Below are 25,061 nucleotides of genomic sequence, written 5' to 3'. Positions count from 1 at the left end.
GAGGGGAGGCAGGGACCCAGGGCGAGCACAAGCCAAGGGCTGCTGGACCATGCTGGGGAGATGCATGGCCATCGCCAGCCAAAGCATGGCCAGAGGATGGATGAATGAACAGAGAGGGGGAGAGACTTCTTTGCAGGAGGAAAGGCGCAGATGCACGTGAGCAAACCCCCTGCTCGGTCACTCAGCCCCACATGCGCTTGCTGGGAGGTGCTGCTGCTGTCTGGGGAGGATGCTCCCAGCACCACCCAACTCCAGCACCAGTTCAGCTTCTGTGTGTCCCTTCGGGGAATAAAAACCAGGCACCATGAGGAGGCAGCAAGGGGATGGAGAAGGACAGATCCTGTCCCCTGCCTTCACCTCTTCCTCTGAATCCTTTTTCTTTCCAGCCTCTCCTTGGAGGATTTTCCCAGGACTTGAGACATCCCTGTTGTCCTTCTCCGGACTTCAGTGTCTCACACGAGCTGTCCAGGTGTGATGACCAGTCCAGAGAAGGACAACAGCTTGGCCTGGCACCGCAGCAGGCAGGAGGGCAGGCAGCACCTCATGGGCTCTGCGCAGGCAAAGGCATGCGCCTGCCTGTGGCCAAACACTGAGCAACACCAGCCAGAGCTAACGCAGCGCCCACTGCTCGTGCAGCCTCTAACACACATGGTGCACGGATGTAGCATCCACGTGCTCACATGCACTCCTAGGCACAATCATAAACACACTCCTCGGTACGCAAGATATATGATTTCACCCATAGCCCAGCCCACAGCTGTGGAAAGACACCCATATGCAGCTAGCTACATACACCTTCTCACGTGCAGTTAAAACACAAGACCATGCTGGTAAGCATGGTCCGCTTTCTGGCATACGCACACTCGTGGCCATACGCAGGCGGCCCATGCAGGCTGCCCTCCTGAAGGCAGAGGTTTTCACCCACCCTGCATGAAGAAGCACCTGAAACCCTAAGCATGTATGCAAAGGCCATCACACACACAGAGAAATAGAAATATTTGGCAGGAAACACAGGGGTGGCAACATAGACAACCTCCCACCCACACCATGGGTTATATGTGAGATGACACGGCCGGACCTGCTTCTAGGAGGTCCCACACCCTGTGCTTCCACACGCCACATACCTGGGGCACCTCAACCCACAACTTTATACCTCTACTGATGGCCACGTTAGCACACAAGGAGCATCCCTCACAGCAGACATCCCCCCAGCACACCTTTCCTTCCTTGCAAGAACGTCACAGGGATGCAATCTGCTGGCTGCAGCTCCCCATCCCGTCCCTGAGCTCCAGAGCCCCAGCTGCACGGAGGAACCCAGCCCATGCCCTCAGCCCCCTCCCAGTCCCAGGGTGCTCCGAGGGAAGAGTGATTGTGAAGAACAAATGGCACCGTTCTCTCTGCAAGACGAATGTCTCTCTCTCCGGAGACTAGCAGCAATCTTCAGCCTCAAAAAAAAAATATTCAAAAGAACTGAAAGAATTGGTCTGTCTGCTGCAGAGAGAGTTCAAGTGCATTACCCCAGCTGAGCTATTACACCCTTAATGCTGTGTGGGCTTTCACATGTGTGTGTGTGCGCGCATGTTTGTGTGAAAAGCCCTGAATGTTCCCTGCATCTCTTGTTTAAGATCCCCAGACAATTGAAGCGTTTTTAATTCCACCCCAGGAAGGTGAAGTTTCCTGCCGCTCTGGCATTAAGCATCAAATGACTCTCCCCCTCCATCGCTGGCTTTCAGACTGAAATGAGACTTTCTTCCTAGGGCAGGGAAGGGGGAGAGAACAAAAGGCAAGGAAGAGAAAAGCAGCCTACGTGGAGGGAAGGAGGGCAGGAAGAGATGGGGGAGAAGGAAGGACCTCCCACAGCTGACAGCTAAACGCACTCTCAGTTTTGGGCATGGCATGCCAAAAACCCTCCTTGCCCTAGCTGGAGGAAAGGCAAGACCATTTTGGCTGTGCCATCATCCCTCTCCGGCCTTTGTTAGCAAATTTGGGATGTCAAGAAATGAGAAGATGCCGTCTGCAGCCAGAGTTAGTGGGGAAGTTGCCTCTCTCCCTCTGGTTTGGTCCACTGGTCCTTCCATGCGCTGAACCTCTGCCCCATGGGCCATAACCCCATGCCAGCCAGCACCTTGACAGAACTTTTGCCAGCCAGACCCTGAAGATATATCCTGCAATTAGGAGCACCTGGAAAGCTTCCCCTGATTTACACCAGCTGGGAATCTGGCCCCTCTCTGCTCCCCTCCTGCTTGCCCATCCCTCTGTCTTCCAGCTCCTCCTCTGCTGAGGTCGGTGTCTCCTTTTGCTGCACAGTGAGAGAAGCCATCATCATGTGTCTATGATGAAACCCAGTCAGAAGGACCAGCTGACCCTCAAATCACCTTTTCCCAGAGAAGGGAATGGGAGCATCTTTTCCAGCACCCCCCTCATCGAGCAACATTTCCCCCTACCCAACCATTTGCTCACAGAGCCCTAATTTGCAAAAAGCTGGTGCCACACGCATCCAGGGACAAGGTCCGTGCAGCTGCGGCAGCGTCTCCGAGGGAGACACTTCCCACACGCTTGATCCCTAATGGAGCTTAATTGCTTTTGTCCATTAGAAGAAGGAAGGGGTGGCAGAGAGGGGAGGGGAAAAAAAAAGTTAAACTCAACTTAATGAATTATTACATTTCAGAGAGACACGTTACCGAGCAGGGCAGCAGCGGGGGCTGGTGACATCTGAGAGTGGGTAGGCGATGCTGACAGATCAAGGATTGCTCAGAGCCAATTTGCAGCAGCGGGTAGAGATAATACTGTATGTGAGTGAGAACAGGGCCAGCGACGGTGACTGACAGCCGCTTGGGAAGGCTCCAAGTCACAGGCAGGGCGGCATCGCATTGCCAAGAGAGCTGAGCGCCTGCCTCCCATTGAAGGGCTCTGCTCCCCGGAGTGTTTGGGTTACATCGCCAGGGATCGCCCAGTTTTGCCTTGCAAAGAGCCTGAGGCTGTGCTGCCCCATGGGGTCTCAGAGGATCCCAGCAGAAAGCACGGTCCCCGCTAGCAACACCTCTGCTTGTCCACCTGGGTCTCCTGGCCCCAAATCCTGATGTCTCGAGCATGAAAATGTCCACCCACAACAGCCGAGCTCCACTCGTGTCGACCCTGTGTCATTGCAGCCCTTCCCCGTCCAGCCTCGTAAAGCCGAAGGCACGCAGCGGGCGATGGAGGCGAGCGCTGAAGGTCACGGTGGGAGCTGGGGAGCAGTGTGCCATCTGTCCTCTTGCACACAAGGGCACCATCCATCCTCCTGCCGTGCCCAGCCTGCCGGGGCGATTGGAGCACAGATGGTTTGCTTCTCCTCTGCCTGCAAATTCTTCTCTACAGCCTTGGCAATCCCCTCATGCGGCCTGACAGCGTCTCTCTTCCCGACAGGAGACCTTGGGGGACACCGCCGTGCTCGGCTGCCTTCCTCCCTGGGCCCCCGCACCCTCGCTCGCATCAGGGCAGTGATGCTTTTAACTACATCAGTGCGCTCTGCTCAAAGGGCTGGAGAGCCCAGGTCTGGTTTTACTGGGAGAACCACCCATGTGCAAGCATCCAGCTTGGAAATGGGTCCCCTTTTTTGCAAAAAACAAACACAAAACCCAAAAAACCCAACCACAAAAAAAAAAAGAAAACAGCTAAGAAAAAATATCACAGATGCTGCAACCCACATGTATCCTCTCTGGAGCTTCTTTGAGTCCAGAGCAGGTATATAGCGCTGGTCATATCAATATTGTGGCTTCCATGCTTTAAAATTGCAAGTCAACCATCTTCAAACCCATTAATTCATTGCCTTTTGCTACCGTTAAAGATGCCTCCAACAAACCAGTTAGCAAACGGGTCTTAAAACAATACGAGGCAGCAGAAAGGATGAGGTGGGAAGAGGAGAAATACTGGATTACACGCTGAGGATGAGGTAGCGGTACCGTGCTGCTGTGAAAAAAAACATATAGAATGGGATGTATAACAAGGAACGCCATCTGTAAGACATCAGGTAATACTGCTGCTTTCCTCAGCACTCGCGAGGTCTCAGCTCATGGCTCCGACTCGGTTTTGAGCACCACGATTTGAGGAAAAACCGCCTTCGACTCCAGGAGGGTGTCAGGGAAGGTTATGGGAGAGAACTGACAACAGACGGTTTGGAAAACATGGATGAGACAGTTGCAAACCAGGGGGATCAGATGGTATTTACCCAAAAGGTGTAAAGGAACTAAAGTAAGAGTGTTGAACTAACTGTGCAGCCTGTAACCTGGTGCTTCAACTTAAACAGACGGTGGAAGCAGGCACAGCAGAGCTGGCATTGCAGACCGGGATTATTGCACTGAACCGATAGTAAAGGCTAGAGCAGAGACTCCAAAAGGTACAAAAACCTCTGCAGGGGGAAGATGTGCTTCATAGATCTGCTTTGAAGGAGGCAACAAGTTTTTTGGATAAGGGTAATTGCTTGATTTAAGTTCACTTGAATTACCAGAAGTCAGAGAAGACTCAAGGTCAGGCTGGACAGGGCTCTGAGCAACCTCATCTAGTTGAAGATGTCCCTGCCAATGGCAGGGGGCTTGGAGTAGATGACCTTTAAAGGTCCCTTCCAACCCAAACCATTTTATGATTCTACAACTCCTTAACAAAGCTGGATTGTCTCGAGAAAGTCTTCAAGAAATACTAACTGGTGAAAAGAAGAAAAAAAAAAAAGGAAAACAGAAACATCCTATTTCTTGTATTCCCTTTTCGCAGCGGCCGTTAGCTTTTGATCATCCCTGTGTACTTCGGCAGGAGTTATGTGTTCGCCGCGTTGTGACAAAGCTGCAGCAAAAAGCTGCGCGTACAGCTGACGATGCTAAAGAGAGCGCATTTATAGAGCACCGGCAGACACACGAGTAGGGGAATGAAGAGCTGACAAGCTGTTGGCGACATCGAATGGTAAAACGGGAAGGAGCTGGGAGATACCAGCCCTGAGATTACCCATTACATCACTGTCCCATTTAAGAAGGAGCAGATGCTGATGGTTACATTCTACCTTGGAGAAAGCTTGTGATTGAAATCAGATTTTCTTATAGGTACTCGCTGATGTCTGTCAGTTCTACCAGGTCCTAAATGGGCTTGTATCAGACAGGATTGATACCAAGCAGCATGAACAACTCAGAAAGACCTCATCATGCTAGTTTGCTAGTTTGACACCCCACACTAAGAGAAGTGAACAAAAATAGAGGCAGAAGGGAAAGGCAATGACAACATGAAGACACAGGGAGAAGGCAGCCCAAATGGGAAACTGCCTCCACAAGTGGGGAGAGGAGAGAGGGGCTCCAATGAGGAGCCACCAGAAGCAAAGTCAAGACTCCCAGCACTGAAAAGCTGCTTTTGTAAGACAGTCCCTCAAAGAGATATGGGCCATCGTGGCTCCACGTAGGGCCCAAAGCAGCCAGGACAGGGTCACCATTGGCCAGTTGTGTAACGGGATCCCCTGGTATTTGGAGAGCCAGAGCAGCAACAGAGACACTGAAATGAATGACTCAAAGCAGCGAGAAACACAAGAGAACTCAGACTTTGCATCTGCTGATGGGGAACACAGCCCACTGAACAGCAAGAACCTCAAATACCTCCCCCTCTTCTCCCCAGTAATCCCCATTCCTTGTCTACAGTTAGTAGTAGTTTCCTGTCTACAGTTAGTCAACAGGCTCTCATTCATCCAAGAGCAGGTTCACCCATCGCTTGGGAACATGGCTAGGCATCAGCTGTACCTTGCTGCAAAGCCTGTCCCTCACCAATGGATCCCAGCAGAGATGCAGGCGTCCAGTCCAACCTCTGCATTTCAAGGTGGGATCAGCCCCTCTCCACTTCATGCATGCTCTCCAAGAATAAAAAGTACTCCATGACCAAAGTGAGAAAAGCACGCATGGATGCTTGCTTTGTGTTCAGCTCAACCCTGCTGTGACCTTTGGGGAAAAAAAAAAAAAAAAGACAGGTTTTCCAAGACACCTGGGTTGGGCTCAGAGCAGCCAACGGTTTGGAGAGCTTGTTGTTTTGAAGCAGAGAAAAATAAATGACAAAAAGGACAAACATCATCAGGAGAAAGGAACCACCAACATTCCAGTTGTAGAGTCTCTGTTTCAAGATTTTTTTCAAGGGTTACAACGCTGAGGTTTGCATCTCTGTCCCCACTGCTCAGAGAAGTCTGTTTGCAATGTTGCACCAAAGGCAGCAATAGCACGGTCAACCCATGCTGCAAGAAAGCTACAAAAGGTGGCGGAGGGTCTGGGAGCCCCAGCAGCAAGAAGCAGAGATGGAAGCTCTAGATTTTATTTCACTCTTATCAGGCAGGGCTGGTATGAGCAGCGCAGCTTCACTGCTTCAAGAGCCCCGGGCTTTGTTCGCAATCACTCCCACTGGCTCATGCAGCGCTGGGAAAACGTCACTCCTCCCCTTCCTTCCTATGCTCCAGTTTTTATCCTCTGTAAGCAAAGAACAGTTTTATAGTCCCCTTTGCAAGTGACAACGATCTGCAGATGAAAGGTACGGGGCCAGTGCTGAAGGTGAGTTACAGCATGGAAAAAAGTTGTCCAACTTTCAACATTTCATCATGCTAACTTCCCAGGAACTTTCAAGCACTCTAATTGACACCTTCAACACACAAATACAATGAATTCAGAACCAACCATCAAGTGTGAAACCCACAATGCAACTACTAGATATGCCACTCCGCCACTGCAAAACAAACAAACAGCCACCCACGATGTACAAAGAACTGATAATGCTACGTGATTCATTCGGGACACCCTGTCTACTTCACCCAGCACCCCCTTGCAAGCATGGAGTTGGTCATGGAGGAACTGGGCATCTCCAAAGCCATCCATCAAGTCAAAGAGCTTCAGCCACGGCCACATGATTGCTGTCAATAACCAGGATGACGGAAATTACTAAGATCTGGAACAAACAACTCCAAAAGCAATCTGTAAGCAAGAACTATCCGCCGAGTGCTTTGTCAAGAGGATCAAAACTGAGCCTTTTTACCCACAGTTCACAGAGCAGATCTGCCAGTAGGCACAAGTAAGAACAAATCTGAAGCAGTTGAGACACGCTGGCAAATAATTTGCAAAGAAAAATCAAAGGGGAAAGTCACCGAGTCATTGCTTCGTTGTGGGTTTTTTTTTATCCTGGCTGGCTGGCTGTAAGAGGAGTCGTTATTCCCTGTAACACTGGGGGACACGGCACACCAGACATGCGGGTCTCTTGTCAGGCAGCTTGTTTGCAAAGGGCTTGGAGGCCCTCTGCAGAAAGGTGGTACAGCAGAGCAAGGCAGAGAGGCACTCACTGAATATGGATGCCCACCTGGCTGCTGAATATAGATGAAGATCTCAAAAGCTCCTTTGCTTCACTCATGTTCAAATACCATGTCGACGACACAAGAGCATCCCCAGAACAAAGCGACAAGCGTGGCCTGACCAACATGCATCCCATGATGATGCTGGGGGCCCTGACTGGAGGCATCACAGCCCCCCTCCCCATTACACCCACACCTCTGTTCAAAAGCACTTCCAAGTACTGCATCCCCAAACACACAATGGGCACAGCCATTTTACATCTCATCCGAGCCACTCCCTGAGATGCTACAACCGTTAAAGAAAAAAAACAAAACACCCAGTGCTTCCAAGCTTTCACGCTTCTGATGCAATTATCTCTTGGGCATGTTTGTTGGCATCTTGCTATCCCTCATGATCTCCCCACAAGCCTTCCTGCACTGTGGCGATGCGTCTCCCTGCTTTCCCGTCCACAAACCGCCTACCTCCGAGACATTAATCCTCTTCCCAGTGTTTTTGGCTTCAAACCATCTGATCCAGCTTGAACGCATGGGCCCCAGGTTTTGCGTAGAGCCAGCAAAAAAAACCTGCCTCCATTGAAAATGTACACTTGTTCCTTCAACGCCCTTATTATTAATTGCTATAAAACTTAATTTTATTCATCGTTTGTTATGCCTCAAAATTGGATGGGGAAAAAATTCAAATTAAGTGAAGTGGAAAGATTTCAGAGATGGTACAGAAGGCTCCTGAAGGAGCTGAAGAAAACTCTCCGGAGACTGGGAACAGAGCACTAACCCAACCTGAAAGAAAGAAGATCTTAAGACAAAGAAATCTTGCCAAATTGATCCTTTAATTATAACATTAGTCGTTTCTTTCAAAGGCTTAGTGTGAGAGCTGGGGGTGGGGGGCAGAAAAGACTTAAAGGGAGAAAAGACTTAACATCACCAGGATGAGTGGAAGCAATTAGGAGGATTTAAATTACTCTCTTGTTTGGTACAAGGCAGATAGATTTCATTTTTCTTGCTATCACGCTCAACTTCTTGCTCTGCCATCAGCTTCCAGAGGTCTTCTCCTTGGCAGATCCTAGGCCCCAGCCTTCCCAGGTCGGGCAGCATCCCCTTCCACGCTGCACCCACTCAGCTACTGCTGCGGACCACGAATAGAGGTGATTGTAGCAGCTTTGTCACCCTGGAAAGGGGCTGGAAGTACGAGACTGGATAGGGGAAAAGAGTCTACCAGCCCTCAACAGCTGCAGTGAATGGAGGAGCGCAATTGCAAAGCAGATTTTCTCTGCAGGGGCTGGGGAAAGGGAGATGGAAAAGAGTCAAAACACAGCCTGCCTGGTCTCAGAAACTCTGCGTGAGTCCTCAACATTATTTCTCCAAGCATGGCTTATTTCTTCTTTTCGCTCTTTCATCTTCTTGCTCCCAGCAACAAGCTAGACATAAGCCACCTCCTCGTCAGGAGGGGCAAAACAGGCAGGACCTCTGCGGTAGCTTGGACAGGGCCAGTGGTGAGCTCTTGTCATTACTGGGACGGCATTACTGCTGCCGCAAGACCGTGCGTGTCACAGGCAGCAGGGACCGGCCAGCACGGCTCTCACCCGGTCTCTGCTGCTCTGGAGATGCAGCCCAAACACACAGATCCAAATTGTTTTACATGGGAAAGAGCTGAGCTAAAAAAAAAAAACCAGAAGAAACACTTCACAAAGACAGAAGAGCAGACTTTTGCAAATCTCCAGCACAGGGCACGTGCAACTATTGCATCCCCTGACTCAGAACGGAGCGACCGCAGGGCACTGCCTGCGACAGGCCATCAGCCGCAGGGCAGGGGGTTCCATCCAGCCCTCCTACCCATCCTGCAGCAGAGATGGCTGCAGCATGCGAGTCTGTCCCTGCACTACAGCGGTTCTCCCTGGGAAGGGGTGCAGAGCTGCAGGTGCATCCCGCCCCGCCGCAGCAGGGTGCTGGGTGACACCAACCTCAGGACGGCAGCTGGCAACACTTGATACGAGTCTCAGGATCTTCCTGAGCTCCCAAATCCACCGGCTGCCATGTGACAGAAAACAGGACATTTCAGCCGATGCTCCATCCTCCCTCGCTCTCACTGACTCTCTTCTGCCAGCATTATTTCAGTAGCTTGTATAGCTTTAAAAGCTGAGCAGTCACATCTCCTTGGGCTTCATACCTGCAAAATGCTCTCAAAGAGGAACAGGGCCAATATTTTTTTCCTTCCCGCTTTCAGTTAGAATTAATTGATCCATAATTGCACCCATAGAGGGGGAAAGTTAATAGACACAGTAATAAATGCCAAAGCCCCAGAAGAACTGGCTCTCCAAGCCCCTGCCTGGAGCGACTCCATCTCCTCTTAATAGCGTTGCATGCAATTCCAGTGCATGTGTGCGTGTTAGTATTTAGAGAGAAAAATCGAGGAGCCTCGGTATGATGGAAATAATTTCTTTTCCTCTCCCACATACTTTGTGCTTAGGAGCAGATGGATCCAGGCTGTTTACATCACGGAGGTCATGCCTCAGCTTAACAGTTGGGGAACTGACTGTTGGGAGAGATGCGCATCGCAACCAGAAGACTGCTAAATCTGGGCTCCCGCAAACTTCTGATGGTGGCAAGTTAAACATACAAATGTCCTCCTGCAGCCTCTTTGCATTCAGGACCAGCCTCGGGTGTTTGATTGTTTCCCCAAAGAAAACCGCTGCCGAGATGAAGCGAGGGCAGAGAGGCAGCTCCGCAGCAGCTCGTGAGTGTGAACTTCAAGAAGGCGGCTGGAAATCCCGAGCGGACCTCGTTATTCGCCGGTGCAGATGGTGCAGTTTGCAAGCAACGTGTGTTTAGGATTCCGCAAGCGGGCTACCAGGACTCGCTGCTCACCGCTGCACCCCGAGTAACAGAGCGACCGTGATTTCAGCTAGCCGGGCACGGCTGCCTGCCTTCCCCAAATCAGTGCCGTAACACCGAGGAAAGGTTTCCTTCGCGAGAAGGTGCTTCCATGGAGCTCATCCCCAAAGTGACCTTCTCCTCCCAGCTCAGCCCAGCCATGGGGCATGCAGGGGCATCCAGCCAGACCCTGGCTGCTCATCCAGCTCAGCGGCTGGGGGATGGAAAAGTCACCCTTCCCCTCCTGCAGCAGAGCCAAGTGCTCTCTTCCAGCACAAGAGGATTGTGAGAAGCATTAAAAACAATAAAAACTAAGCAAGCAAAGCGAGGAACAAAGCTCTTCTTATTGCATTCAAGGACATGCATTGTTTGCATGCAGAAGTACCTTCTCCCGCCTCACGTCACACCCCTCCCCAGCTCCAGCAGCAGCTTTGGCAAGAGAATGCTTCACCTCCACTTGAGGTACTGCATCCACCGAGCCACAGGGGATGCCTGTGGCCGTGGCCAGGCAGGAGGGCACGTGTGGTGGCCTTGCCATCGGGTGGCAGAGCCCAGCTCGCTGCCTCCGCTCACCTCGCTCAGCCCTCCGGGGAGCTGAGCAGTCGCGCTTTTCCCTAGGTATCTGGCACACCATGAGAGCATCTCCATTGCCAATTAGGCCACCCACCCGCTTGCATCCTTCCCCAATACAAACCCTATTAGCAATAAACAAACAGTCGAAATGCCAGCCGGCGCCTGGGAAGAGCCCTAGACAACTGCATCCAACTCGGCGGGCACGGGAACAGCTGCCTTGGGCAGTCCTGGCACAGGCAAGCACCCAGCATGGACCAGAACACGGGCTGGGCATCCCACCAGCCACCCCATGGTCCTCCTGCCAGTGGCTGGCTTGCAGGCCAGAGCAGTGCTACCTTGCTGTGTCCCCAGGCTGCTCTCAGCATCACACCAGCACCAAAAGCCTCAGCGTCCACACAACACGCTATGTTGGCACGACTCCATATGGCAATAAGGGTCTTTTCCAGCTGCCTAGCCCCAAGCTTCCTAATTTCCCTTCTCTGGGTTTTTGCAGGAAAGCTCCTGCTTGACACTGACACCCAGCTGGACTTTGCTCAAATACCCAAGCTGGATGCGGCATAAGAAATGCACGAGCTACCCAACACTTCTTGGATGTCTTCATCCTCCATAAGACCTCCCTCCCTGCAAGGCAGCGTGAAGCCCTTCCTGCAGCCTGTCCCCAGAGCCCCTGGACTCAGGTAGACCCCAGACTGAGAGCTAAGGAAATTCAACCCACCACCAGACCCTGAAGCCCAGCCTGCTGCTCCAGAAGCGCTTCTGAAACCACCACAATCACACTGGAACTCACAGGGACACTTAGGACAGTCACAGAGATGACCAGGGGCCAGTCTCCACATTGATCCCTGCATCTAAGGGCTTTCCAGCTGGCCAAACGAGTGCTACAGTGGCTTTTTTTTTTTTTTTTGCCATGATGGGCAATTAGGAAAAAAATTACCTGCCACCAGGCATGGGGTCCCTGCTGCCACCTGCAGCGAGGGCAGAGCAGCCCACGTACCCATCCCAGTGCAGGAGAGGGCATGCTCTCCCCATGCACCAACCCCTGCCAGCGGTTGAGGATGTGCTGATGCAACCGCAGTTCATTGTCATGGAGACGAGAAGCCTTTTTCTCTCAAAACCCAGCTTAATGGCTTGGATTAAAACCTCCTTTCCCCTGGGAAGAGCAGTACAGGGACAGTTACATTGTCCCTATGTCACCGGCTTGTCCACGTGCACCCCAGACACCCCTACCCTCACCAGTGTGCATCCTCCACCAGTGCCAGGCACATCCTCCCAGCCACAGCCCACACAGCGTGGAGGTGCCCCACATCGCTCCCGCACGTTTCCCAAACCCATCCCAACCCATGCCCACCACACTCTATCAGCCAGCGAGCGTACACCCCACTACAAACACGTCCCAGACTCAAGCACGTTTCCATAAGGCTCCCCCACATCTCTCCCCTCCAGCAGGTCCCAAGCAGCCAGAAGATCGATGCTGACCATTTCTCACAGGTGACCAAAACCACGAGCTCTTCAGCAAGGCAAAACAACAAGAAAGCATCTTCAACGCTACCCCTTTCCTGGCTCCCCAGGGAGCGAAGGAGGTAAGCAGAGCCGGGGAGCAATCCCTCTCTGTGGGGCAGGCAGGCACAGAGGGATGGGGGGAACCAGATACTGGGGTCCTGGGGGGCACGGCAGTACCAAGGGCCAACCCTGGAGCTAAGAGAGAGGGGACGGGCACGGCCTGGAGGGAAAGGACGGCATCTCGCTTACCCTGACAGCACTCCCAGGACAAGGTTGAGGACAAAGAAGGATCCAATGATGATGAGGGGGATGAAGTACAGCCAGTTCCAGGTGGCTCCTAAGGCATCATTGGTCTGGAGGGGAAAAGAAAAAACACGTGTGACGTTATGTTCAACACCAGCACGCCAGGCAGAGCAAGGATGTGATAGCTCAGGCGCGGTGGCGATTCTCCCTCCAGGCTGACCACGCCAGGCTCCTCGGGGTGATGTGGCCATGCCCGCCGAGCCTTGATGGGCACCAGGCAGCTGCCTGTGCAGGCAGGTATGCCCAGACAGGGGCTCCCAGCCAGCAGTGCCCTGATGCCCCTCGGCATCCTGCCCCAGCCACGCTCTCCTCCACAGTCTCCAGCCCTCATCGGGCAGGACCGCTCTCTGCCTCCTCCTTACCCTCCCTACAGGGACGCAGGGGCTGTAAGACAATGGTATAGTCGGAGTTGCATGGCCCTGCAGCCCGAAATTGGGGTGCTGAGGGTGCAGGGGCCACCCTGAGCATGCCACACCCTCCCCAGCAGCTTGATTCAGTGCTCCCCTGCGCATCCCACCGCGACAGGGCAAAGCAGCCCCCCAGCAGCGGCGCCTGCCGAGCACGGTGCAGGTTAAGAGGGAAAGATTTATAAGGAGCCTTAGGGCCAGCGAAGTTGGCCGCTAAAGAAGAGGCAGCCGATGCTTGCCCTTGCATGCACAGGGTGAAAGGGGCTGGTGCGGACAAGTCCCACACCTTCAAGAGGACATTTTGCTGATGGCATCACCGCTAATACCCGGCAGACACCCTCCTGCCCTGGGTGTGTTACCCCAACCCCAAGGAGCTGAGAGCGGAGGGTCGCTTTAACCACAGGGCAAAGCCGAACGCTAAAAAGGCTGCTGGCAAGCTCTATACCTCCAGACATTTATTCACTGAGGCTTTTAATAAAGCAATGCCCCTCTGTACCTCGCAGCCGCTTCCCGGACCCCATTTGTCCTCCAGTGTCAGGCACGGCGCACATGACGCCGGGCTGGAGGGTGATGCGGCAGAACGTGACTGTCTGGGGGAGGTGGTATCAATCTTGTTGCAATGAAAGGCTCTTTCTCTTTTCTCTCTCTTCCCCCCTCTCCCCGTGCTAATTAAGCCCTCATCTTCGTCTGAGTCATTGGCACCACATCTCCCGGTCGGCCAGTGCAGGAGCCAAGACTCTGCAAGGGGAGAAGCGCATCTCCAAGGGGGAGAGAAAGCCACCACGCTGGAGTCTTCCTCCAGTGACAGAGGTGTCTGCGGGAACCTCAGCCAGGTGTCCCCACCACCGTGACGCTGAGCCCAGGGCAGGAAGGGCAATGCCAGCACATCCTGCTGCAGGCACCGACCACAGCACCGGGAGGGGGATGCTGTGGGCAGACCCCAGTGCCATGGAGCACCTGGCACATGGCAGCAATAAGGACTTTGAGGTTGGGGAAAGCATCTGGAAAGAACTCACTGCCCTCCATCTTCGGCACCGGGGAAACCACGCACGTCTTCTCAAGGAACTGCACCTTTCAAGAGTCCCAGCCCACCGACAGCCCCTTGCCTCAGGGCCATGGGAGAAGCAAGCGCAGGGAAGTGGGAATGATGCATGGGAATCCCATAGAGCCCACGCTCACCACTGCCCTCCAGAGATACCCAGGCCACCGCGCTCTGCTCTAACAGCACCATTTGCCACGGCATTAGCCTTCAAGGCATCGTGCAACCCCTCAGCCTGAGCTTGGCTAGGCTTCAGCTCCCCACCAAGATGCCATTGGGTACCTGCCACCCATGCCAGGATCGCTCACCTTTGAAGCTGGCTCCCGCCCAAAAACCACGGGCTTTCCCCAAGGCCCTTGGCACAGGGGTTGCAAAACAGATGAGCTCCTTTCCTACAGGTGAAGACGACATCTTCCCCCAGGGCTGGGCCATTGCTACTCCTCCTTTGGCCTTCTCCCCTCCAGCGACGTGCAGCAGGGGATGGAGTGGGAGACAGGGATGAGATGATGGAACAGAGGGCAGTTTCCCCGGGGTCATCAGCCAGCGACACCAGCAGCAGCACCAGACCACCTTTTCCCGCTGGGGTTCGTGGACATGGCCAAAGCTGGTGGCACCAGGGACCCACGGCTGGGAAAGCTGAGGCAGGGACTGGGCAGCGCCCTGCCGGGACAGGCTGTCTGCCATCTCCACCTCTGTGTGCATTTGTGGACCCAGCTCCCACGGGGGTGGAGGTATGGGGGATTAGAGAGATTTTAGGAGTTTTGGGGGGGTTACATGTCCGACACTACTAGCAGCCAGTGGTTCCAGGAGGGGCACTGCTGGGGCAGGGGAGGGAATGGGGAGCTGTGGCCATGGACCCCGCAAACACAAGGACACACCACTAACCACAACAAGCTCAGGAATGGTCCCAGCCACCCAGGACAATGCCAGCAGGCCCAGGAACAGTCCTGCCCCGATCAGCCACGTGGGTCCCCTGGCTGGTGCCAGCTTTGCCAGGACCCTCCAGCCCCAAGATAAAATTTCCCGGGCACATCCCAACGTTCCCTACAAAACCAGGAGCTAGTGATGCCCAGCCAGACTGCAGTGGCTCCAGCCTGTCATCTGGTACCCGCTCGGCCGCTCTGCCAAAATTTGCCCTTTTATTCCCCAAGGAGCTGGAAGAGTTGCTCCAGTACCTCTGCAGCACCCAGGGCTGCAGAGGGCCCAGCTAGGGGGACAAGGGGGCTTGTTTGGGAAACACGAGGGGCTTGGCATTTCATAGGCTCTGCATCTTCCACTGCTTCTCTAGCCCATGGCGGAGAGCATGACCACAAAGCATCCAGTGCAGCAGGGCATCAGCATGCAGAACGGCATGCGTGCATGCATGTGTGCGCACACATCCACGAGTGGACATATTCCCACCTCTCTGCTCCCAAAGCTGAAGCACATCTGCCCAGGAAACCAAAGGAACCGCCACACCTGCCTGTGTTTGCCCGAGAGAGGACGCAGACTGACAGGGTCTCACAGAGTTGCTGAGTCCAGACCCACTCGCACCATGCAATCTCCCCCAGACTTTTGTCAACTCTACCTTAAAAACTCACTATACCCACTGAAAGGCTCCTCAAGCAGATTCTCTAATGGCTGCCCTAATTTTCAGCCTAAATTTATTTGTGGTCATTTTATATATCCCTCTGTTCTTTTACCAGCATTGGCCTTTGGCTGAAACACTGTTTGCCATACTGATGTATTTACAGATAGCTATCACGACCGTCCCTGGCCTCTGCTTTGCCAGCCAAAGCAAGGTTCCTCCAGTTCTCTCTTGTATGACTGGCCCTCCCTCCCTATTTTATCTAGTAGTCCCTTCCCTGCTCCAGTCCAGGCTCAGTTCATCTTCCCTGGACGCAGGAGACCCAAGTGAGCGATCCTGATGGGTCCCACTCCATCCCCGCGTGATGCTACCAAGACTTTGCCTGCAAAGCCCCCTGCTCCTCCAAGGCACCGCTGGCCTGCGGTCACCCTGCGGTCACCTGCTCATCCCATCCTCCTCCACACTGCTACTTCCCAATCAGCAAGACCTGGGCTCCTAGGAGATATATTTGCTGTTCCTCAACAAGCACATGGCTTTCCATTTCTCACTGCATCCCACATCTTTTCCTCCAGCCCTCAAACTTCTCCAGCTTGGGGTGGCAGCCTCCATCCCCCCAGCTCTGGGAAGCCAGCCGATGCCATAAGCTGGAAGCAGGAAAGCATGTGACTCATCCCCGAGGAGCCCCGCCGGTCGCCGCCAGCCACTACGTCCCCTCAACACCATCCAGCGCCATCCCGACGCTGCTCGCTTCCCTGCCAGCCTCGCAGAGCTCCTCTTCTCCTTCCCTTCTTCTCCGCTTCATTAACACTTTCCCATAGCAAAAGCTTTACTACAAAGAGCAGCTCTACGCGTTTCCAGGTCTCCGATGCCAGGTTAGCCTGGAGTGACCTACCTTTGGCAAACCCATGATTCATTTTCCTCTTTTGCCTTCCAAATCTGTTCCAAAATGGCATGCGATTGAGGTCAGGCTTACAGCCCTATTCCTGCCTGCCTTACGTTTTTTCCCTTCCTCCCCCCGCTTTTAAATATAGGCACTGCATTCGCTATTCTCCAGTCAGATGGTGCCTCCCCCAACTCCATGGAGTTGTTAAAAATACTTGTTACCAGACCTGCCATTTCATGTGCCAGCTCCCTCCAAGCACGGCGGGGGGCAGGGAGCCAGCCTGAGCGCCGGGCTGATGGGTGCGATGGCCTCAGTGCTTGGCTTCCACATCGGCTGCGCTCATGCCCGTGTCCTCATTCCCACTATCCAGCCCTTTTTGTGCCTCTAGCTTGGTGTTGACCAAAAGCTGGGGTGAAATATCCATCTGTGCCCAAATTTCCCCAGTCATTGCTTCACCTTGCCTTGCTTCCGTCTGCAGAAGTGGGGAACTGCTTGCTGCCCCTTTGAGCGTTCTTCACAAGGTCCGCGTTGGCGTGACTTTTGGCAGCTCCCATAGCACTTCGCAACTTCTTCAGTGCCAGGATGTAGTTGTCTTGACTTGAGCAGCCCCTTTTCCCATCCCTTTGGGGTATAGTTTGTTCTTAATATCCCTCCATAGGCAGTGGTTCCTTGCCTTGATCCACTGTGCCTTCCCACCATTTTTTTCCCCTTTGCTGAAGGTACAAGGAGGTCATCATGTGCAGAGGTCAAGGTAGACAAAGGGAGTTTAATCCCCAAATTACACGAACGCTGTAACTCCTTTAATGAAGAAATTGCTTGCTCCTGCCCCTGGCTCCCTGTGCTGGAGACCAGGTCCATCGCTCACCCAAGCCCTGTGGGAAACGGAGGAGCTGCCTGACGGCCGATCTTTGCTGCTTTTTCCCTTCCCTTTAAGACAACCACCTTTTCGTTATGCACCCCACCAGCCTAAACCACCACCACCTAAGTTCTCTCATGGCCACCAGACCAAGAAATGTGTTGGTTGCTGCCTCCAGGCATACCCGAGACACCAACACAACCAAACCAACATGAGCTTGTTGGTGAAGGCTAAGGAGCCACAGCCTCCCCAAGGGACTCGGCACCCAAGGGTGTTTCTCATGCCAAGGCATCGGTAGAGCCCCCCAGCCATACCCTGGCAGGAGCTGAACCACTGGACTCGCATCTCTGCCGCGGACACGACCCATCCCACTGCTGACGAAGCCTCTGAGCCTATAAATGACACCACCAAGGCATTGGAGCAGGACCCTCATGGGGTAACGGAGCCGGCACAGCAGGTCCCCACCTGGCAAAGGAGCCCCCGCCAGGTCCTGCTTCTCAACCCCCAGCACAGGGTTATTCTTTCGGCAGCTCTTGTATTGGGTTGTGGGTTTTGTTTTTTTTTTTCCAAAGGGCGGGAAAAGGCACAGGGAGCTGCAAAAGCAGGTCTCACTTGGGGGGCCAGAAATCTAAAGAAATCTAAATATATACCTGAGTCGAATGCAAAGCACAAGCTTGCAGCCCACACGTACCCTCCCTCGGGCTGCGCTCGCATGGGAAACTTTAGGATTTCTTTGCTATAGGGGAAGGGGGGGGGCGGGGGGGAACCAAGCCACAAAAAACCCTGCAAATTCAGTCTCTCCTACCTAAAAATAAACAGAGAGCATGTTCTGCCTGTGCAGGGCACCTTTAACGGCCACTCATTGCCCACCAGCTTGGGGAGGGGGACTGGGGACCGAGGCTGTGGGCACCCAACTCATTTGGGGAGCAGCAGGATGCAAGGAGCTGCTGGACTTCATCCAGACAGAGACCCACCCTTGTTGATTCTCCAGTGTCTAGTAACAGGGCTAGGCTCCCACTTCAGGCTTTCCCTGGAGAGCAGGGGCGCTTTCTGCCCCTTCCCCAGCAGGAGATGCATCCTGGAGACCTCCACAACCAGCTTGGCCAACGTCTACTGCCCGCACTGATGCCCCATAGGCAGTCAAGTCCCCTCTCAAAATCCATCTGCGTTAGGAGAGAGCCTCTGTGGTTTCTGTTTGAATACGGACCAAAACAGCACATAATTAGATCGCGGTAATATACATTCATTACTGTAACCAACTGGCCATGACGTGCTCAGGGGATACGGTAGCACTGCAGGGCGGGGGGGGAAATCCATGGGACCTCCAGCGGCACCGGTGGCCCCATCCTGCTCTCATTGTGGTCCTCTGCCAGGGATCTCCCACCCCCCGGAGAGCTCCCACGGGGACCCACAGCTTTGCCTGCATTGCAGGCGGCCTTTAACAGGCAGCGACGGGGTGACCAAACCATCCCAACCGCCACAGCCGGGCAGGAGAGGCTTGCCTGTGCCCCCAGCTGCAATCCCAGCAAGGGGGTTTGGGGATGATAGGGAAAGCCAGGATCTCAGGAGGCTTTGCCCTGGGCGCTGTGCCTGCCTTCCCCAGCACCTCCCGGGGGCTTGCTGCCCGGCGTGGGGGCAGAGCAGACCTGCTGGGTGCAAAAACACCACAGCTCCCGTCATTCACGTGCCAAATCCTTGGCTTGGCAACTCCCGATGGGCTTTGCCCGGTGGTGACATGCACCATGCCCTCACCACGGCTGACGCCATCCCCCCCAGCATCACCTCTGCAGCCCCCAACCTGCAAACCACAGCTGCATCCAGCTGAGAAACACACACAGGACAGCGGGAACAGCCTCAAAATCTCCACACCCCAGCAAAAAGGGGGGAAAAAAATAACTAAAAAAATACCTTACAGCAGATTCCTTGGCCTAACCAGTTCCCTCAAGACCTTGACACCCGCTGCTGCTCTCCCCAGCGCAGTAACAGATCTCTTTCTTCCCTTTAATAGCGGTAATTTGATCTCCCGCATGCAGGGCCATGCTTCACTCCCCGCCAGCCCTGCCTGGTACCCATCAGCTGGACAAGATCTGAATGAAAATGCTTTGCTTTTCCAAATCAGGTTAATGAGGAAATTGGTACATTTCCTTTGCAGGGCCGGGGCTGGCCCGTGGCGGGACGCATCCTGCCACGGCCGTGGGCCGGGGTCTCCAGGCAGGGTGGGCACCTCCTGCCCGATGCCCTGCCTGCAGCGCTGCCTTTTGCTGGCCCCGGGGTGCTCTGGGGTGCCGGGGGCAGGCAGGAGTCCCTGCAGAGGGGCCCAGAAAGCTCAGCAAAGCCTGCAGAGCATGGGCATGCTTGTGTGGGGAAGGGGAAGGAGCAGGGAAACAGGAAAAAACCCAAAATATTTCATTTTTCTGTTTTCTGAATGGAATGCAAAAAATGCATTACTGGAAGCATTACTAAAAATCAAGTGTTTTCAAAACATCTGAAATAGGCACGGAGAGCAGTTTTTGTTCTGTTCTGCTCTGATCCACCAAGAAATCACACCCAGATGCCCCAGCATCGATCTGCAGACCCTGACCCCACGTGTGCCTCCTCCTCCTCTCCCACCAGCCACCCCTCGCTGCAACCCCTCAGCTGCCCCCACCTCTACTCCCGAACCCCCACCTTCCCCCTGCCCGGACCCCTTCCTGCGCCTTCCCCAGCCCCGGATGACAGCACTCCCTAACCGCCCCACAGCCAGGATGAACTTTTCCTGACGGAGCATTTGCGAAGCTCCGCAGCCTTCGTTAAACCCAGCACTTGGCTAAGGTTGCGCCGGCGTTCCCAGTGCAGATGCTCAGCGTTGGGCTCGGACACGTGCCGGTGCCGCTGCCTGTCCGGCTGGACCCGGAGCCTGCATGCTGCAGCGGGACATGGTTTTCATGGGATCAGCTTTGGGGTTTTGTTATTTTCAGTGGGGCTTGGTGATTGCCAGGGCTGGATCCCTGCTTTATTTTGAGCACGCTGCAAGCCCAGAGCAGCAGCTCAGGCCCTGCAATACATTTCCTAAATACGGGAACAACCCCGGCTGCGATGCTCTGGGGCAACAGACCCATGTGCGACCTTGCTCAAGGACCCCAACTCACCCCAATACCCCCGGTCCAGCCCTGATGCACAGCAGCACACGCACCGACACAGAGGCACGGAAACAGCTTTGCAGAGCCTCGCCAGCACAATTTCCAGCACCAAACCTGCTAATGACATTACAGACCCTGGGCTTAACAAAGATGAGCAGCGGAGACCAGACAGCACCGAGACCCCCCTGCCACCTCCTCCCCTTGAGCCTGGAGTTGTTGGGCAGTGCCGGAGCATCGGTGCCGGAGCATCGGAGCCGGAGCATGCCCCTCTGCTCCCCAACTCCTGCCGGCAGACGGTCTAGGAGCGAGACTTTCCCGTACGGGCAGGGAGGAGAGTGTGGGCAGGGAGCTTTTGACAGAACATGCCTGCAAAGCTGGGGATCCAGCAGACACAGTTTTTTTCTTGCTGTGTCATTTCAGCACACACAGAGAGGGGGAAAAAAAAAGGGGGTGGGGGGAAAGCAGGAACATTTGGCAAGCTGGTGAGGGTCTGGCATTGCTGACTGTGGAGAAAGAGCTGTTTCTTCCAAAAGGAGAAGAGGGTAAAGCAGGCTGGCTGCCGCACACGTGCCTGGCGGGGATGGGCTCCAGCACCCACGGCTGGCAGCACGCGAGCTGCCGGCTCGGGCACCAGCAGGAGCCACTGGGGAAAACCGGCTTGTTCCGTTAAAAGTGAGGCAGGTTTTAAACCTTCAGGGTGGAACTTGAAGTCTCCTTTCCGAAGTCCTCGCTAGCTTAATCGCATTTAAAACACTCAGCATCTAACGTTTCGGAGGAAGAAGTAGGAAGGGGCTCTGTCCTGCGCTGCCATGAGTGCCGGGGACTTTTTGGGAGCCCCTGTCCCCCCCCAGCACACCCCATTTTGCCCGCCCGGCCAGAAGCCACCAAGAATAGCTGCAGATGCATTAAGATCTGTGCTTGCTACCAAGCTGCTAAGAGCACTGGGTGTTGATTAAATTTTCATACCTCCCCAACAGGATATTTTTTCGTGTTGCATTTTAATTTAAAACACACAAGAAGGGACTCCTTTTCCCTTTGCAAGCGTTCCAGCTCAAGACCCAGGCGACGTCCCAGTGCACAGAGGCTAAAAAGCCAAGTGGTTTCCCTCTTTCGCCATCCCTCCCATCTCCTCCACTCTCCAGCCTCTCTCCCTCCTTCTCCTCTCCCCAAAGATCATCTCTGGCCAGCACTGCTCCTTGCCAGGAGCCACCGTTACCCATCACACTCCCAGCTTCACCATTGGCAATGCCCAAAGGAGCAGCAGGGCTGGCTCAGCCCCTCACTGTGGGACCACTGCTGTACTGAGCTCCTCCAGTGCTCTGCCCACCACCGTGGTGTCAGGGCAGGTGCTGTTTTGGGGGGATCTTTGCAACACCGGCCCTCGCTGCCGAGTCCCTATGACCCTTGGCATGTGGCTGGCATCACTGTAGCCCTTGCCTTGGGAGCAGGGACCCCAGGGGACATGCACTGATGTCCAACGGAGCTGCAGCAGCTCCTGGAAGCACCAGGGCTCAGGGAGGTTTCCCAGCTCAGCTCCAAGTCCAAGCAAACCCCAACAGGAGCAAACTCCTCTCTGGTCAAATCATTAATTTTGCTGGCCCCTGGCTGCCCCACAAAAAGCCAGGCACTGCCCTCGCTCTCCAAAAGGCAAGAGGAGAAACACACCCAGACCCGCACGATGCTCAGGTCCCACTGTTCACACATCGGTGCTCCGGGGAGAGCAGCTGAGTGCTGAGCGTTCCAAGGGACGACCGTGACACCCCGGGAATTTATGCCAACAAGTGATGAGCAATTTTATACACACACACGTGGAAAAGCAACTGTTTTGAAACAGATTCCTCCTCTGAGCCTGTCCAAGGCCACTCAACTAGTGCAGCTGGGGACCTGGCAGGGAGCAGGACAGCTGAGCCTTGCACCCATCTCCAATCCATCTGCTCCAGCACAGCCAGTGATTTAACACACCTCCCTTTCCCAGTGCCCCAAATCAGGGCCGCCTGAATAGCGCCCGTTTCAAAAAGGATGGATGATTCACCATATTTGAAAACCAGGCTCCAGCAGAAGATCTCAAGTTTGGTGCTTCACGGTCAAAAGCAGCCCAAGCCGATTTTTGAAAACCCAGCCCCACACTCAGCAGCACAAAACCCCGACCTCTGCACGTGGTGAGGTTCATCTCAGTCCTTTTGCACCCCGCATGCAGAGGAGATCCCGCACACCGGGGTGGTGCCGGGCTCCAGCGCTCCCACAGGGTGGGCTCCCCTTGCACCCTCCTGGCCGCAGCGCCTCGGGCGTGCTGGAAGCAGGTAGCTGTTGAGTCACGCTTGCTGCAAACCCCCTTCCTTGCAGCAGCTCGCATTTTATAGCCGCTCTTGCAGAGTCTGTGCTGCAGGGCTCCGCGTGCACGGCTCGCGCTTCGCACCTAACGAGCACCTTTGCAACCGCCCGGCTGTTTAGCTTTGCCCAGGGCTGCAAGACCTGCACACCCCATCTCCCCCGAGGCTATGGCACACAGATCTGCCCACAACCACTGCATTTTGGGAGGTATTTTGAAAGCTGCTAAGGACTCTGTTCTCTTTCCCCCAGCAAACACTCTCCTCCTGCTGCAAAAGCACCCAGAAAGCTCCCAGCACCCAGTCCCGGCAACTCCTAAGGCTCCCCATGGCTTTTTGCCCTCCTGCTTCCCTATAGTCCCAATCCCTTGTGCAACAAGAGGCCTTTTGGGTTTACAGCAAGCAACTGCAGCTGGCTAGCTCTGGTTATGCCTTGCCATGCAGTTTTAATTAGCAGCATGGCTGCTCATCCAGCGCTGCTTTAATGCATATGCCTAGGAGGCAAATGCTTTTATCCATCGTTGCTAATAGCTATAGCCCTGTGCAAAGTCAAGTCAGCTCTTTGCGTGACCGAGCTGCAGCTTGGTTATCGCTGCAGTGCAGTCGGAGCCTGTCTGCAGGTTGCTCCGGCTCTCGGGACTTTACTGGGGCCATAACATTAGGATCAGGAATTTAACCTGACGGCCAGATCCACGCAGGGGAACAGGCTGTCCCCACACAACAGGCTCTGGTTCTCTGCACCGGCCATGCTGTACCTGTGAAGCGCTCAGAGCCTCTCCTGGTGTGAGTGGAGGGTGCCCGTGGCCACGGCTGAACATGTACCTATGGTTGTACCCGTGGCCCCTTGCAACCACACGCAACCTCAACAACTGCTCGCAACTGCAACCGCTTGCGCCTCGCGGCAGCCTCAGACCCTGCCTGCATCTCTCCACGTTCACATCACTCCCACGGCTATGAACAGCAGCCTTCTCCGTGCACGTGTGTTGTCGTTTGTCCCGAACTAACCAAATCCCGACTAGGGGCTGAGGTTCCCGTGCCGCCTCACTGGTGTTACCGACTCCGGAGAGCACCAAGCAGTGCTCCGGGCAAGGGACCCAGCCGGGACAGGCAGGGCTGACCCCTCTCCCTGTGGAGCCCACCAGGCCATCCCACAGCCCCGGCACGTGCTTGCCACAGGTGTTTTTCTTCCCATCTTTGCTCCTGGCAACGTGGGGGAAGAGGAGAGTGGCAGCTCCCGGCAAGCCAGGCTCCTCCTCGCTACCTGCAAGCACAGCGGCTGAGCGCTTCCAAACGGGAAAGCGAATAAACAATCTCGGTGAATAAATACAGCCTCTCGAGTCGGCGTTTCAGAGAAAATAACAATTTCAAACTCCTCTCCTGTTTGCTCTCTGGGACCAGGGAAGCCAGGCTGAGCATCCAAAGCCACCAGCCCCACCGAGCGCCTATGCCATGCCCGGCCAGCCCATGGCACGCACCGGCAGCCCCTCGCCAGCCCAGCCACCCCGTCCCGGACCCCAGCATCGCTGTCTAATGACAAAACTGCAACTCGGCCCCTCCCCGTGCCGGCGCACGGGCAGAGGTGGAGAAGTAGGACAGCGAGCCTCTTTGCCAGCATTATTTTTCCCAACTGGTCCCTACAGAAATCAGGTTTGATCTCAAGCCAGCCCAGGGAAGGGGCATCTGCTCCAGTATAATAAGAAAAGAAAAATACTCCTTAGTCCCTGTTTTGGACCACAGAGACAGCCAGAGGAACCGCAAAGCCGAAACTCCCCTCTAAAAGAAATTAAAGTCCTTCAGGCTCCCAGGGACGGGAGCTGGAAAAGCCGTAACACCCCACAATTTGAGGCTTTTTTTTTTTTTTAACCCATACTGTGATTTCTGCCTCGCAAGACAGCATTTCACGCAGGCCAGGCTGATGAAAACAAAGTGAAAGGCAAGCATATCCATGAAATAACACACGTGGAAAGTACCCTGGGGCCGATTAGCTTTTCGTGATACTATCTACAAATTCTGGGAGCCATGCTTCTAGACCCAGTAAAATTGTGGAAAAATGGATCTTAACATCACGATACAGTTACACAGGGGAACACTATAGTAAGCAATTTCTTTGAGAGATTGCTAAAGTGGTTCTCCTCCGATCTCCCTCTCTTCTGTGGCATTAACCTGCAAAGATGCAGCCTCCCATCGCTTTACTCCAGTGGGAAAGCAGAGAGTCCCCCGCCGATCCCCCCAAACCTGGGGTATGTGCTGGGCAAGGTCCATGCCGGTTAGCAGCGGGAGCCTGCTCTG

At 54.4% G+C, this 25,061-nt stretch overlaps 1 protein-coding gene across 1 annotated transcript in view; it reads right to left on the bottom strand.

The window, feature by feature from the left end:
* Nucleotides 1–25,061, bottom strand: part of CACNA1E (calcium voltage-gated channel subunit alpha1 E) — a 95,438-nt gene that overhangs the window by 46,058 nt on the left and 24,319 nt on the right. Inside the window, exon 7 of the mRNA XM_059822143.1 lies at nucleotides 12,521–12,624. Within this exon, the coding sequence (XP_059678126.1) occupies nucleotides 12,521–12,624 (104 nt within the window). The remainder of the gene's footprint in view (nucleotides 1–12,520; nucleotides 12,625–25,061) is intronic.

The sequence above is a fragment of the Gavia stellata genome, chromosome 10, assembly GCF_030936135.1.
Source record: "Gavia stellata isolate bGavSte3 chromosome 10, bGavSte3.hap2, whole genome shotgun sequence".
Classification (NCBI taxonomy): domain Eukaryota; kingdom Metazoa; phylum Chordata; class Aves; order Gaviiformes; family Gaviidae; genus Gavia; species Gavia stellata.
This window is presented reverse-complemented; position numbering and strand designations above follow the sequence as displayed.